Below are 15563 nucleotides of genomic sequence, written 5' to 3'. Positions count from 1 at the left end.
AAGGTATTTTCTTGAGTCAGCGGAAATATGCCCTTGACATTATTACCGAAACCGGCTTGTTGGGTGCAAAACCCGTTGCTACTCCTATCGAGCTCAATCACAATCTCGGGTTGGCAACGGGCGCTTTTCTCGACGATGTTGAGTCATACCGTAGGCTCGTTGGTCGTCTAGTCTATTTGGCTGTGACACGGCCTGATCTGTCTTTTGCTGTTCATACTTTGTCTCGTTATTTGAGTAAACCTCGCAAGGAACATTATGACGCTGCTCTTCGCGTTGTCCGCTATCTTAAGGGGAGTTCGGGTCAAGGCCTTTTATTTCGAGCCAATAATGCTCTTACTATGACCGGCTGGTGTGACTCCGACTGGGGTAGTGATCCATCTACTCGACGTTCTGTCTCCGGTTGGATCGTCTTTCTCGGTGGTTCTCCTATTTCCTGGAAGACTAAGAAGCAAAACACGGTTTCTTTATCTTCCGCTGAAGCTGAGTATCGAGCCATGGCTGCTGTTCTTTGTGAGTTAAAATGGGTCAAAGGTTTGCTTCTCAGTCTTGGAGTGTCATTTTCCTCTCCAATTGACGTGTACTCCGACAGTCAATCTGCGATTCAACTTGCTCAAAATCCAGTTTTTCACGAGCGCACGAAACATATCGAGATTGACTGCCATTTCATTCGTGATGCGATTATTGATCGTTTGATTATGCCTTCTCATGTATCCACTAAGGACCAGTTAGCTGATATTTTTACTAAGGCCTTACCATCGTCTCAATTTGTATTCCTGCTTCGCAAACTGGGCATTCTTGATTTACATGCTCCAGTTTGAGAGGGGGGGGGGGGGGGGGTATTAGGGCCGGCTTATATTATAGACAATTAAGGCCCAAAGCATTGTATTTAAACCATCAATTATCAATGAGAAGCACACACAAATGATTAAACACAAATTACATTGTAACATAAATATGTGTATTATTGATTTAATGGTGTTAATGATGAAAATGGTGGGAGGTAGAAGAAGGATTAAGAATATTAGTTATGGTGAGGTGATTGAAGAAGAAGGTGGATTAAACGCTAAATAAAGGTATAAAAGTCATTCATCTACCTAATTAGAAAATTTAACAAATAACTTAACGGTTTTCAAAGTTCAAGGTCACGGTTGGATTTGCATGTTGAATTTAGGGGTATCATGTAGAACTTTAAAAATCGAAGGGTGCCATATAGAATTTGTAAAAATTGGAGGGTACCATACAGAAAAACCCTTTAATTATTTGTGTCATTCTAAAATATTGTTCATTTTCAATTGGGTCAATTAATCAATTCATGGACTATACAACCAGATGTATATGTTGTACAGTGTAGAACCTGAGCTTTGTGTCAAAGTATCCGAGCTTTATATTAAAGAATATGAGCTTTATTAGAAAGTATTGAGTACATTCATTTACACATTAAAAACATGAAATTTAAATTAGCTCAGAAAAAAATACACGTAAAGCTCAAATTCTTATACTTGGTTGTACCATGCTTATGGTACAACTGGATGTATAATCCTATTTGTGTCAATTACGAATTAGATGATTTTTTGTCAAGTCACTACTACGAAGTTCCAATCTAAATTTGAATTTAGTTGATCTTGGCTCGAGCTCTTTTAAACTCGAGCCGAGCTTTAACTACACCGATTTGAAAAACTCTACGAAACGGCTCAGATCATTCGCATAATTGCATTACTGCCCACCCCCACTCTCTCCCGTAAACACCACCGTCCACTGCTTCATCCTCTCTTTCCTCATTTTCCCCCTTTCTCCTTATCTTCATCCCTCTTCTTCAATTTCCTCTCCAATTATCTCAATTTCCCGCTAATTTTATCGTATTTTAATCCCATTTTACGATCTAACCCAACCGGTAACTGTTAATTTGCGACTTTGTTGATTGAATTTAATTAATTTATAATCGGCGATGGGGTTTGATGAATCCGATGACGGTGACGGCGGCGATGGTAAAAAGTGTTTGAGTTCGTCGAATGTTTGTTGCTCGATTTGCCTTGAGATTGTCACCGACATTGGAGAAAGATCTTGGGCTAAGCTTCAATGCGGTCATGAATTTCATCTCGGTATGTGTCAAAGAAATTGACATTTGTTTTGTTCAATTTCTAAGTTTTATTTGGTTTTGCGTGTGTTTTTGAATTGAATTTGATTTATCAGGTTGTGAATGTAAGTGGAATGATGGTGGAATTGTTTGAATTCCGTTGAAATTAGGGATTAGTGTGATGATTGCCGAAAAAATGAATGAATTTGATGTTTGTATGATATGATATTTAGTGGTTGAGCTAGGATGATTGTGGAATGATGGTAGAATTGTTTGAATTCCCTCAAAATGAGGGATTACAGGGACGGTTGCGGAAAAAAAATGAATGTAATTGATGCTTTTAGGATATGATATTTAGAGGTTGAGCTAGGAGCCTAGGATGGTTGTGGAAAGATGGTAGAATTGTTTGAATTCCGTTGAACTTAGGGATTAGTGTGATGATTGCGGGAAAAAAATGAATGGAACTGATGTTTCTATGAAATGGTATTTTAGTGATTGAGCTAGGATGATCGTGGAATAACCAGCCAACTAATTATGATTGGCCACTAGCTGCTACTCGTTGTCGATATACAATCCTTTAGCCGTGGGGATAAGTATCGAGTGGTTAAACGAGCATTGATTATATTAATGCTTGGATTTGAGACATTATTATATTTGGATATATTGGATTGGGTAAAACTGTAAAATTATTAATTATGCATGTTGCCAGATACTAGTTGTCTTGTGTCTTAATCGTGATTCTGTGCCTCCAACACTTAAGACACCTACACATCTGGGATTTGGATTCTACGGTTTGACTGGAAGAACTGGATATTGTTATAATTGGTCTTGAAATGGCCATCACAACTCCTGGAGAATATTTTGACTGTCATAACCTGTTTTTAGTGTTGTCGATGGATGTTCTATATGGGTCTTTGTTAATGTCTATTTCCATATTTGCAGATAGGTTAGTTCCTCTTAAGATTTGGTTTTTAATGGCCGTGTCCAATTTTGCATAGTTTCGTTTTCCATTTAGTTTGTGGAATGGTTCAGTTTACGAGAGCACTTTTAAATTCAAGTATAGAGAGCCCTTGCGACTTATTTTACAAATGAACTTGGTTCCAGTACAGCCAATTCGAGGATCGGCGAATCGTCCCCGAACCATGCATTAGTGATTAAGTACCAATGGCGCAGTGTACAGCCAGTTTATTTCATTTATGAAGTACAGTATCGAATAATGGTTGAACTCTGGGTTTAAGATGTTACAGACTCAATCAGCTTATTGAAAGAATAAGTCTGATACGAGTTACATCTGACTTCTTTTACTCATCTTTAAATGGAGTCCTTTCAGAGGCATTAGGATAATTTTGATGAATTGGTTTTGTCATTATGTTACAGGAATACAATTTTCTTTACCATGAGAAACATCACTGAACTCAGGGACTATTGAAAAGTAGTCTCCGCTGATTTGTACGTAGCCAATGAAAAGAGTTACAGAAAAAATCGAAATGACCTCCATATTTAGCCAGGAAAAAAATTACAGAAAACATACTGCATGAACCCTTTTTAAATCAGCGAACATGGCCAAGAGTAAGAAACTAAGTGCTTATCCTATAGCACTGCCTGATACACTAAATGGAGCTTTGCATCTTAGGTGTCTGGTTCTTGTAGTGTTGTTCAGTGTACAACGTTGGTATTATGTTTTGGAGTTGGGAGAACTTTATGGCATGTTATTATTTCAATAGCAGCTGTGGTTTGGTGATATATTCTTTCCTAGTTTACGGGCCACTCATGAGGAGTAAAATTGTTAAAAAGAAGATTTTTTAGGATGGTCATTCGAGTCGTTTTGCAAATATCCGGCATATTGACTGAGCTTGGACCTTACCTGTAGTCCTTTCAATATGGCAGCATGCTTTCAGGGTGCAGATATAGTTTACTGTTTGGGAGTTGGGAGAACTTTATGGCATTTTTTGTATTTCAATAGCAGCGGTGGTTTTGGTGATACATTCTTTCCTAGTTTATGGGCCACTCACGAGGACTAAATTTGTTAAAAAGAAGATTTTTTTAGGATGTTCATTGGAGTCGTTTTGCTAATATCCGGCATATTGACTGAGCTTGAACCTTACCTATAGTTCTTTCGATATGGCAGCATGCTTTCTACGGGGTGCAGATATAGTTCACCATTTGGAGTGTTCTAGAGTTTGGATGAAGCTTAGAAACCACCAATTTTCTCATAGTAGATGGGATCCTCCGCCTGTCCCTTAGAGAGAGGTTACTTTACTGAATGTTGAGTTTTTGGGATTACGAGTGGAAATCATTTGTTGCTGGGTACAGAAGTGGTCAAAGCAGATCTAATTGGGATGAATAGATGATGGAGTTTGCTGTGCGCTGAGGCATATAGTGATAACGCCTTAGTGCATTACACGTGTAGGTGGTATTAACATTATAGCAAAATTAAAGAACTATAAAACATGTAAGGTGAAACATGCTTACCTAGAGGAGTTTCGGGGAAAGTAGCAAATTGCCCCCAAACGTTTGGGGTTATGTGCATTTTGGCCCCAAACGTTTTAAAATGTGCAATTTAACCCCAAACGTTTGAGTCTATGTGCAAATTAACCCACCGACAATTTTACATCTACTGCCACCCTCCGCACCGCCATCAAACACTATCCACCACCCCTCCCCTCTCCCATTCAAACCCCAACCATTTAATTTACCGCCATTACTGTTACTATTACAATAAAATTTAAAATTAAAATTAAACAATGATTATGATCATCAATTTTTTCCGCTTTTTGCATCTTCTTCAACTTCAATTTGTCCAAATAATGATAAAGGTAAGACACCCTTGGACTTATTGAACATAAACAGGTCCAAATCTTCTTTTTTATTAGAAGAGGCAAACGAGTCGATATTATGGGAAGATAAAGAGCTGCCATTGATGGGTTGAGGTTAAGCGTAGTTGAATCGCCGAAAATAAAACCCTTGTCGCTGTTGTCCGCCATTGAAGGACTGCCCAAATAATTAAGAATTAGGTCGTTTATTTTCGTGATCCTTGGTTTTGGTGTTTCTTTCCTGTCGAAATAATTTAGAAGTTGCAATTGAATTAGCAAGCTAGGATGGGATATGGGGTGGAGGATAGTGTTTGGTGGTGGTGTAAAGGGTGGTAATAGATATAAAATTGTCGAAAATAAAAATTTGGGTTGATTTGCACGTAGTCTGAAACGTTTGGGGCTAAATTGCACATTTGAAAATGTTTGGGGCCAAAATGCACATTGCCCCAAACGTTTGGGGGCAATTTGCTACTTTCCCCGAGGAGTTTCTGGTATGTATAGGATAGAGTTTGATGTTGAGCTTCATGTGTAGTAGAAGGATGAGCTTTGGCTTTGAATAAATTGATGTATGTGTATCTCGGTATAGAAAGCTATAGAGGCAAGCATGTATGAGATCCGGCTCTTAACGGTATACGAGCTTCGACTGAAGGTTTGCTTGATATCCTGAATTCTTCCATTTAATTAGCAACCAAATCAAATTCTGTCTTACTTCATCCTGGGACCTTGAAAGCCGTAGCCTTTCGTATTCAAACAAGTATTAACTTATCTTTGCCATTGCTCCTTTTTGTCATTTTAGTAGGTTTATAACTCTTATAAAGGAATTGATTGCCCTCTTTTGGTGTTCGTCTCATTATGTCTGAGATGCTTGGTATTGGCGGTAATCTAACGGAGTGCCACTAACATTTCATTAATCATCTTTCTATAAAGAAGAGGAGGTATTTATGGGCTAGCCTGTGATAGTGTGATTCGAATATAAGTCTTTGGCTCCTATTGTTGTTTAACATCTGGGTGAAATTTCTTTGTAGTCCCAAAAGTTCTTCAATTCATAATCCAAGTCGGTTTGTTGGAATGTGTTTTGAATGATTAATGAGGAGGGTTGACATTTACATAATAGGCGTTTTCAGTTGTCAAATTCACAGAGCGCAGTTGGGAGTTGTAACTGTGTAAGTGATCTTTTGGATTTAGGGATTTATGGTCGAGTACATAATACATAGTAGAAAGTATTTCACTATGGCGTCTGAGACTTCACCACTTTAATCAACTTTAAAGCCGCAGCCCAAAAAAATTGGGTTGACTAAGGTAAACCATCACAATGGACCATTTACTAAAATGGAGTTACAGTTAACATATAATAGTAGAAAGTATCAAAATGAGTGAGTTAAGGAAACACAATGAAAAGAAAGAGCAATGCGACACCTTTAGTTGGGCTAGGAAGTACCGTATGCTTTACAGATATTCCTCTAATGGGATCAATGCTAAATGTTTTTTTTTGCTCAATGAAAATTGAGACTGGATTTACGATATGAAATCAATGTTCTTCCTTTTGATGAGTTCTGTTACGTTATTGTTCTAATGTGAAGATTGGCTATTTAACTCTTGGTTCTTTGTCCTTTAGTCTACCAAGGATGATGTATGTGTAATGTTTGTACTGTTTTATTTTTATTTTTTTTTATTTTTGTGTGGTTATTTTGCAGATTGCATTGGTTCCGCATTTAATAGCAAGGGAGCAATGCAATGCCCTAATTGTCGGAAAATTGAGAAAGGTCAGTGGAACTATGCAAGTGGCTGTCGTTCGTTCACAGATTTTATTGAAGATTGGCCTCATGATGAAGATTCTTATGATCTAAACTATGCCGAGATGGTAATCAGTTTTCAAAAAAAAAAAAAAAAATGATGATAGTTTGCTATTGCTGAAAATTTCTTTCTTCGTACATCAATAAGGAATATGATTAAAGTTCTTTTTGCTCTTGTTTCTTGAGCATCTTCAGCATGATGATTTACTGAAATCATATGAAATCAGTTTTGATACTACCACCCTAATTTAGTTCAGGTTTGTTTGTGAATTGTGATACCATGTCAATGAACTTATTATAGCTTGTTGTGCTACTACTTTTTATGCCGACCAGACATTTTGACGATTTGGTATGTTGTTTATGAAGCAATTTATTACTCTGGCAATGAACTTTTAAGAGTTAACCAGGTGGTTAGGCTGTATCTCAGTATGAGATTAGGGAAGAAAAAAATGTCAGCACGCAATTGTTTATTGCCTACAGCTTATTGTGCTTCTTTTGTACTGTATTTCCCACTCATTTAATGGTTGAAGCTCCCTGCATGGATTTAGAGTTTTTATGCTGTTCTGCATGATTTTGGCTTGTTGATGGCTGAAGCTTTCTCATGCATAATGTTTGTTCTATGTGCCTTGTTAATGCCCTTTAGCTTATGCGTTTACTTTATTGTGAAAACTAGTACTTCGCTGGACATGCTACTATAGTGCATATTCTTTCATTGCCCTACCCCCTACAAATTGCAAGTACCTTCAGAAAATTATCTGTCGATCTGCTGATATGTCGATGATAAATTGAGATAAGCTACCATCTGAACTCTGAAGCATTTATTTGCATTCTTTTGCTTCTGTTGCAGTTTGGAGTTCAATGGTGTCCAATGCCCGGGTTTTCACGATTTCCTTCTTTTGAGTAAGCATGATCTGACAAAAAAACTCTTGGATGCTTAGACCGAATGCTTAGAATTACTGTTTTCAATTCTAAATTGCAAATTCCGCTCAATATCTTCTTCTTTCTACTTTCTGCAATCTCATTTTTTTAACCATGCCTGCCCCATAATCTTGTTCATATTAACTTCTGTGTGTGGAAGTTAAATTAGTTTGTCTTGTAGATAACTCTTCGTTTAGGGATTGATAAATGGATGCGCACTTCAGTCTTGTTAAAGTTTAGCGAAACCGCTGCTTTGTTAGGCTGTAGTATAGTTAAATGTTTTATACTGAGCTTAATGTTGGAAGTGTGGTAGAGATATCCTGGTTTTGCAGGTTCATTTCGTGGTCTCGATCATTTTAGTACTCTGTAATCTATATATATTAAGCAAATGTGAACAGGCTTAGGCCTAATAGGTCCAGCTTCATTGCATGTTTTGCTTTACTTTTAGGGTCGGCTAACACGAATCGTTATATGAGTTGATGACCCATAAAATAAGCAAAACGAAAAATTAAAGGAAAGAAGGGTAGAAAATAGTCAAAATACGACTAAAAGTTAAAGCAACAAATAGTGAAAATCAAGTAAAGATAAAAAATGTTTTCTCCGGATCTCGTATACTTTTTAAGTTATAGTTATTCAAAATATACCAGAGAGGGAGCCTATGGGAGACCTTGAATTCATAAAGTCGCTCTTTGCATCTGAGAAACTCTACTGTGTAGTTGTTTCTAGCCGTCAAGTAATTTTTTTAAAATCCCCTTTTGATTTCAGTATACAGTGTAGAATCTAGGTCCATAGTCAATGCATGCACATTTTTTGTATTCCTGTGAAAGCTCGGCCTCATGGGCCTTCATTATCACCTCCTTTGTCCTGTGTGCTTCCATAGATGACTACTGTTTTTATAAGTATCTTTGCTTATTTTTGCAGGGAAGGAGAGTTTTCGTCAACTGCGTGTAGGTCTTTTTTCGACTCTCGTTGATGAATTTGATTGATTTGGCACTTGGCAGCAGACATGTTTAGTCACATATCTGTTACTGTGTTTTTGCAGTTCAGGATCTTTTGGGTCAGCATCCTGTTTTTGCAGAACATACGGCTGTGTCATCATCTGCCCACCAATGCCCCTATGTTGCATATTATGGACCACTTCATTCAGCGTCGTCGAGCTCTGTTGCAAGTGTTTCTGATGGGCCCAATTTTAGCAATCGATGGGGCGGCCTATCTGGACCAGGTGAGCTCCAAACTTCTTATGCTTTTGCTGCCATGGAACCCCATTATCAGGGTTGGGAGCATCATTCTATGCCTTTCTTAGCTACTGGCAGCCGATTGGGTGCTTCTGATCAACCTTCAGCTCCATTTGTCGACCAAAGATCATCTCGTACCAATGCTGATTTGCCGAGATCTGGATCATTTCATCATCCATTTGTTATGAGTCACAGGTATGTGTGTCGCTACATCCCTTTTTGCCGATAAAAGTATAGGGATTTAGAAGGTGCCCCCTATGTTTCTTTATAGTTTAAACTCTACATGTACCTTACTCTATCTGATTCCCGAATACATTTGTCCGAAAGGTGCCAAAGAAATAAGAACTCGAACACAATTATTGGTATTTCAACTTATACGTCTAAATTACAAAAAAAGTGACGTGTATTTGTTAATCCAGGAGCGTCTTCTTTAGACTTTGTTATATACCCCAGTTCAAATAATAGTTCTTAAACATAACAGAAGTAGTTTAAGTCATCTCGTTTAAATGTTATGTTTAAGCACTGATAATTGAGTTTCAGCATAATTTGTAAAAGAGTCATCAACATTATCATTGGGTAATACTATATTCATGTCAACAACTCAACACTTAGGTTACGTTTATAAACTATTAATTTAATGTAGGGTATGTTGGGCGAATGTTAAATACGAAGTGTACATGACTAATAGAATTACAGAAACATAGGGCCTATGCCAAAGGAAATTTCAAATATAAGTGAGTGTTTTCGCCTTTCGGGCATTCAGTGCCGGTCCCAAGCCCGGATAAAGGAGGAGGGTTGCGGTAGGTCTGTGGCAGCCAGCATAAAAACTTAGTCACATTTTATGGACATGAATCGGAATTTGTTGTATGAGCATCACCATGTGGCTATCTGGTGGTTCTTAGTCCTTACCAGAGACGAAGCTCGGGTTTGGCCGAATGGGCCACGGCCCGGGTGACCGTTTCAGAAATAAGTAATTAATGGTAATAGAAAAATCAACAGGCTGTTCGTAGAAACTTCAATAGGGTAGCACATGGTCTTGCTCATTCTTTGCCATGGGTTACTGGTAGGCGTAGATGGACTACGGACTTCCCGGATTGGTTGTTATCTTTGGTTTGCGATGATTTGAAAGAAAGGAATTAACCCTTATGGGTTTTTATCAAAAAAAAAAAAAAAAAAATCAACAGGCTGTTGTAGCACAACGGTTATCACGCATCCAAGCTTGGTGACCTTGCATGAAATCATGTGTTCGACTCTTCGGAGTGCTGTTTTTGTTTTTGCTTTTGTTTTTTTATTTGTCATCTATTGGCATTTATGTTTTGGGTAATTCAGTTCAAAAAAAAAATCAAAGTATAATTTGATATAGTTACATAAAAACAAATATTAATTTGTATATTTTGTAAAAATAAATATATCAAAAATGCTAAAATAATGATATGAAATATGTGACAAATGAGTATAAACATGAGACGAAGTGGAAATCGGCCCTGGTTGTAATTTCACCCTAGCTTCGTCCCTGGTCCTTACCCCTCCATTCAAGGGAACTTAAGAGTTGGGGACACACCGTTGACGAAGATAGCCCTTTATTATGTATTCCGTAAAAGTAACAAACTATTTAACCACTAACTTGGTATCTATCAATTGTTAGCTGAAGTGAGTAGGTAGAGATTATTTCTGTAAAATTAGTCCGCGGGTGTGATTTGGGCCTCGCTTAGTTGTTTTTGTTGAGCTAGCCTATCCAACTCCCACATCAGGAGTTGTATGTGTAGAGCAACAGAATCTGGCATCATTTTCTTTAGGAAAAATGGATTTATACAGTAGCTGGTCTTTCAAATTTATGGCTTTATTAAAACAAAAGTAGCTCCTACCTCATGCTTAAAGTCATTCTTCAGTCTTCACTCTAAATCAATATGGTTTTGACTATTTTACCCTTCCTCTAAACATTTTAACTCTACCCTACCAGTCTAGCGCTCTCCTTTTGGCACAATACTGAAATATATTCATCTCCTCCAACCTTACTCCTGGAATCCTAAATTCTTCTCTCCCTTATTTCTTCTTACCCACAAGTCTACTTACACAATTATAATGCGTCATTCATTTTGAAATCCATATAATTTGTATAGCACTCTAATGAAAAAGTTAGAAGAAAGAAGGGAAAAAGATGTATGATTGACGAAGACAAATTTGAGGAATTTTATGTTTTTTTTGCTTTAGAAGCACAATTGGCAGTGTTTCTGAAACGGATCAAAAAATAAGGTAGGAGTTTAAAATTCTTCTTATAAAGGTAGTAATTTTGAAAACTATTGTTACAAACGGTGTAAAGCTATCAAATTTTCCGTTTCTTTATCCATTATCGAAAGTTATACAATTACAATCTACTTTAGGCCATATTTTTTAGTTCCTGTGCGTTGAAACTTGAAATCAATTGGGAGTTTGGAACTGTCCATTTGACTTAAGAGGGATTTGACAGTGTTTACTTGCTGAGGAAGTGGAGTTCTTGTGGGGATTTTTTGGTACATATGCTTGCCAATTCGTATTACTTCAACTTGTCAGAGGGTGTAACGCTTGCCTAATTATAGGCTCTCACAGATTTTCTCTTGATAGCTTCTACAAAAATGTTAATTGTTCACATATCCAATATGGAGGCAAGGATTTGATATTCTTTGGTTTTGGAATATGATGGAATAAAGCAAAACAAGTGGTTTAGTGCTTTTTATTGCGAAGTAGAAGTGTCAGTCAATGCGTATCCTAACTATTTTTTTGTGTCTCCCTTACCTTTCCGTAGGCGGGGGAGCTTTGTGAGTTGTGACTTGTGAGGCATTGAAGTAATGTTATTCTAGCTGCGTAGATGATACAAGTTTTACTTTCATCTTGATCATTCCACTTTCTGCTGTTTGTGCTACTAATATCATAGTTTTAACTTTACAAATAATTTTGCAGCTCTGGAAGTCGGGTCGGAAGCCCAGTGACCTCATCTATGGTACCACCTTATCCAGGCAGTGCTGCTCGGGCCCGTGATCGTGTTCAAGCTCTCCAAGCGTATTTTCAGCCACCTAGTACATCCCCGCCCCAGCGTAGTCCCTTGCCCATGTTTTTTGGCTCTCAAAGATCAAATGGTCATCGAGGTTTATCCCAAGTTGGCCAGCCACCTTCATCATCCGATCAGGCAAGTGGCTTTTATGTCTTCCCCTCAGCTACATCCAGTCGGACCTTCCCTGAGGCGGAAAATCCAACTCGATTTCATGGTTGGGAAAGAGAGCATTTGGATCCTTTTCCGTTAACTCAGGTCGAGAGAGACTCTAGTTGGGGGGCCCGTCCAGCAGCTGTTGGACCCAATAGTTTTCGCCAACGGCATGGGTCCGAACGGACACCACCTCAAAGCCGCTGATGAAGCCAAATCCTTGTTTATGCTTTTATTTGGTGAAGCAAAAAACTGCCAATATTATGAACTGCTGAAACCAAAAAAGTTGTGTAATTTGTGAAACTATCCAGAATGGTTTAAATTGGAGTTTCACTTGGACTAGTGGGACTCCAATATGCCGTTGTGTCCCCCCAAAAACTAATCCTTTTTGGCAGTAGCTTCATCTGAAAGCTCTGTTGCCTTGAGGGTGAAAATAAGATGTTGAATCCCGGATCGCCCGGGAATATGTGAAACGGGTTTAACTGTATGCATCTCTACATAAATGAGCTGAAAGTGTTGTAAACCCGAGTGCTCGAAATTTTGCAGGGGAGTGAGGTTGAATTCTGTCACATAACTTATACCCCCTGCGTGTGTTATTTATGTATGAAAAATGTACAGAGTTTTGAAAATTCTTCCTCTTTTTTATCTTTCCTTTGGAATATAACTGCGCAGCCTGATTTAAATGTGTGACAAACGTAGGACATGTGCCGCGGCTACACATCTACAATTGCTCAAGCTGATTTAAATGTGGTGACAAACCTGCGGCTACACATCGTAAATCTAATGACAGATTCAAGCATATAAGTCATAACAAAACTTTCATTCAGGTCCTTAACAATGCAAAGGGCGGGGACTTGAACCTTTGGTTTATAGGGGTAACTGAAAAAACTGAAATGGACTGTATACATGCAAAGTTGAAGACCAAAACAAGACAAGAACAACAATCGTTTGCCATGTTTGATTCTCTATAATTGTATCAACTTAGCAAATGGCCCATTCGCGACTTTAACCTCTCAAGGATTTTTTTTTTTTTTTTTTTTTTTTTGAAATAACTCTTAGGAAGGATGTTAGTAAGCAAAATTCACGTACAGGGGGTGTTCCTTCTGAAACTAGACCTGGCAAAACGGGTCACTCGGGTCGGGTACGGGTTGGGTCAGTTTGGGTCGGGTCATTTTGGGTCTGCCACATATTTCGGGTCGGGTTGGGTCGGATCGGGTCACTTTCGGGTTTCGGGTCAATTTCGGGTGACCTGTTGTCGGGTCATTTTGGGTCGGGTCATTTTGGGTCGGGTTGATTTTGAGTTAATGGCTAAGCACTTAAGTTAATACTATTTTGATTAAAAAAGTCTATTTTGCAAATTTAACAATTTATTAAGGATTATTGTAACCAATGAAACTTTATTTTGATATATATAGTATTAATATGAGTTAGTACTAGTCGTTTTGGGTCATTTCGGGTCACTTCAAGTCATTTGGATCAGGTAAGTTATGAGTCGGGTCTTTTCGGATTAGGTCACCTCGGGTCGGGTCAATATTGGGTCAGACAATGTTCGGGTCGGGTCGGGTCAATTCGGGTTTCGGGTCATATTCGGGTCAAGTAAGTTCGGGTCATTTTCGGGTCTCGGGTCAGCCTTTTTGGGTCGGGTCATTCGGGTCTGACCCATTTTGCCAGGTCTACTTCTGAGTTCTTACTTGAACTTGTGTCGAGAGGAACCCTTCTACTTTAGCGCTCCGGTCATACTATGTGCTGCTTTAGTTGGGATGTCCTAACCCCAAAAGTGTTCCTTGGATTGTGGAGCAATTGTGATTCGTTTGCCTGAGAGGTTGACCGGTTTCGAATCAGGTTTCGAACCAGGTCCGGGTGATGTAGCTATGACTAAGCATGTTCAGTTGCTTAATGAGAATTACATGATTAGAATTAAGTGGCTTCGGAAGTTGGATGTAGGAGGCTATGCTTGGAGAGTTAGGGGGACGTCATGGATGAAACTTATGGATGCGGACAACCTTCCTGAAACCGACCATCTTAGTGCCACCTTGAACCACGCCCTCCACCTCAGACCTACCTCATTCCGGACGTTATCACCTTCCATATGGAGGAGCCTAAGGAGCATCGCGGCCAAGCCTCGACCCCCACAGATTTCGGAAGTGCAGACGACTACCGACCCCTCCGGATTACCCTCGACCCACGATCCCGGAATGGAAATGGCGGAACTTATTTATCGTATCAACGATAACAATACAAAAGGTACCTTAAAATAAATTACATCATTACTGATAAAAGCGTCTCAAACTGAATAATACATAGTTTAGACCAACTGTTTTTTAACTGAAAGTTTACAACTGAGCTTAATAAAATAACAATGTCGGGCAACTAGCAAAGTGAAACGTGATAGCTAGACTCGAATCAACTCAACACCACTCATCCTGGCCCCAACACAGCACATAACATCAACAACTAATCTGTACCTGCTTTCTTATCTACTCCCCATTCAATCAGAAATATCAAACGGATCATAACATGTTACCAATAGAAAAGGTTGGGTGACAATTTTGACACAAGACACACACCATGTCAACCAACTGTTGAGTATGGATAACAACAATATAAAGATGTAAGAATTAAAACAGTACTCCCTCCATACCACACCAATGGTAACATTGCCTTTTTCACACTTGTCAACACACGTTTTGCAACGTGAATATCTTTAGTTACACATTATTAAAAATTATAAAAATTTGATATTCTTATAGCATTCGTGACGATAAATAAAACAAGATCTCACATGACTATATTTTGTCTTATAGATTAAGAATAATATCGAAAATTCCCTACGACCATGAATATGAAGGAAAAGTAGATTCATATACATATTAACATACTCATATATGTCAAATTAATTTGTCATAAAATTAAAACGGATTTTATGCATGCAAACAAAATATAAATAGAAGAGAAATCACATCCTTACATTGATGTTTCGGTTTTATTGGGCACAAAAGAAATCTCCTTTTCTTTTGTTCTTGAGCTTTCCTTTATGGATGAACAAGATCTAAGTATAAGATCTCTCCCTAAGCTTTATACCCAAGGCTTAACTCTTAATCTAATTAATATTATTTGAGCTAGTATAATATTAATCTAGTGAAAAATTGAACCAAAAATTGTTTGGTTTATGCTCCTAAAACCGGGTAGGAGAAGGTATTTTGGAGTATATTATCTCTCTAATTTATCATTAAAATGTAGAGAGGAAATTATCTTTCTAACACTAGAAATTTTTAATGTGAATGAATGAATAATCTTAGAGAGGAAAAACTCTCTAAAAGCCTCTAGGAAAACCGGTTGGGAGGAGCCTTTTTGGGGAGCCAATGCATGCCCATATTTGTCTTCACAAGGTGAGTAGGGTTGCATGGCTACTTTAGCTTTTTAATCATTATGTTTTCTATTTAAAATATAAACACAATTTTACCCTAATACTCCTCTAATATTTCGGCACTTTTGATAATATGAGATCCATATTATTTTTGTCAAATGTCAATATGTCACATGTCATATGTG

The 15563-nt window shown here is 38.1% G+C and overlaps 1 protein-coding gene across 2 annotated transcripts; it reads left to right on the top strand.

Annotated features, from left to right (window-relative positions):
• Positions 1-1684: 1684 nt before the first annotated feature.
• LOC141647357 (E3 ubiquitin-protein ligase IPI1-like) lies at positions 1685-12656 on the top strand. 2 transcript variants are annotated; one of them, XM_074455501.1, is made up of 7 exons: positions 1685-2099; positions 6582-6748; positions 7528-7580; positions 8520-8545; positions 8641-8820; positions 8902-9028; positions 11771-12656. In XM_074455501.1, exons 1-7 carry the CDS (start codon positions 1946-1948, stop codon positions 12216-12218), a joined length of 1155 nt encoding a protein of 384 aa, XP_074311602.1. In that variant the 5' UTR covers positions 1685-1945; the 3' UTR covers positions 12219-12656. The 2 variants fall into 2 exon arrangements, with proteins under 2 accessions (XP_074311602.1, XP_074311600.1); XM_074455499.1 differs by having other exon boundaries at positions 1689-2099; positions 8641-9028.
• The last annotated feature ends 2907 nt before the right edge of the window (positions 12657-15563 follow it).

The sequence above is a fragment of the Silene latifolia genome, chromosome 3 (genome assembly GCF_048544455.1).
Source record: "Silene latifolia isolate original U9 population chromosome 3, ASM4854445v1, whole genome shotgun sequence".
Taxonomy (NCBI): domain Eukaryota; kingdom Viridiplantae; phylum Streptophyta; class Magnoliopsida; order Caryophyllales; family Caryophyllaceae; genus Silene; species Silene latifolia.
The sequence above is the reverse complement of the archived record's forward strand: the minus strand, read 5'-3'. Positions and strand labels throughout refer to the sequence as shown.

Coding starts and splice junctions, on each gene's coding strand:
- LOC141647357 (XM_074455499.1), top strand. CDS start 1,946: ATGGGGTTTGATGAATCCGATGACGGTGACGGCGGCGATGGTAAAAAG. Junction 7,581..8,519: donor TCACGATTTCCTTCTTTTGA/GTAAGCATGATC, acceptor TTATTTTTGCAG/GGAAGGAGAGTTTTCGTCAA. Junction 8,546..8,640: donor AGAGTTTTCGTCAACTGCGT/GTAGGTCTTTTT, acceptor GTGTTTTTGCAG/TTCAGGATCTTTTGGGTCAG.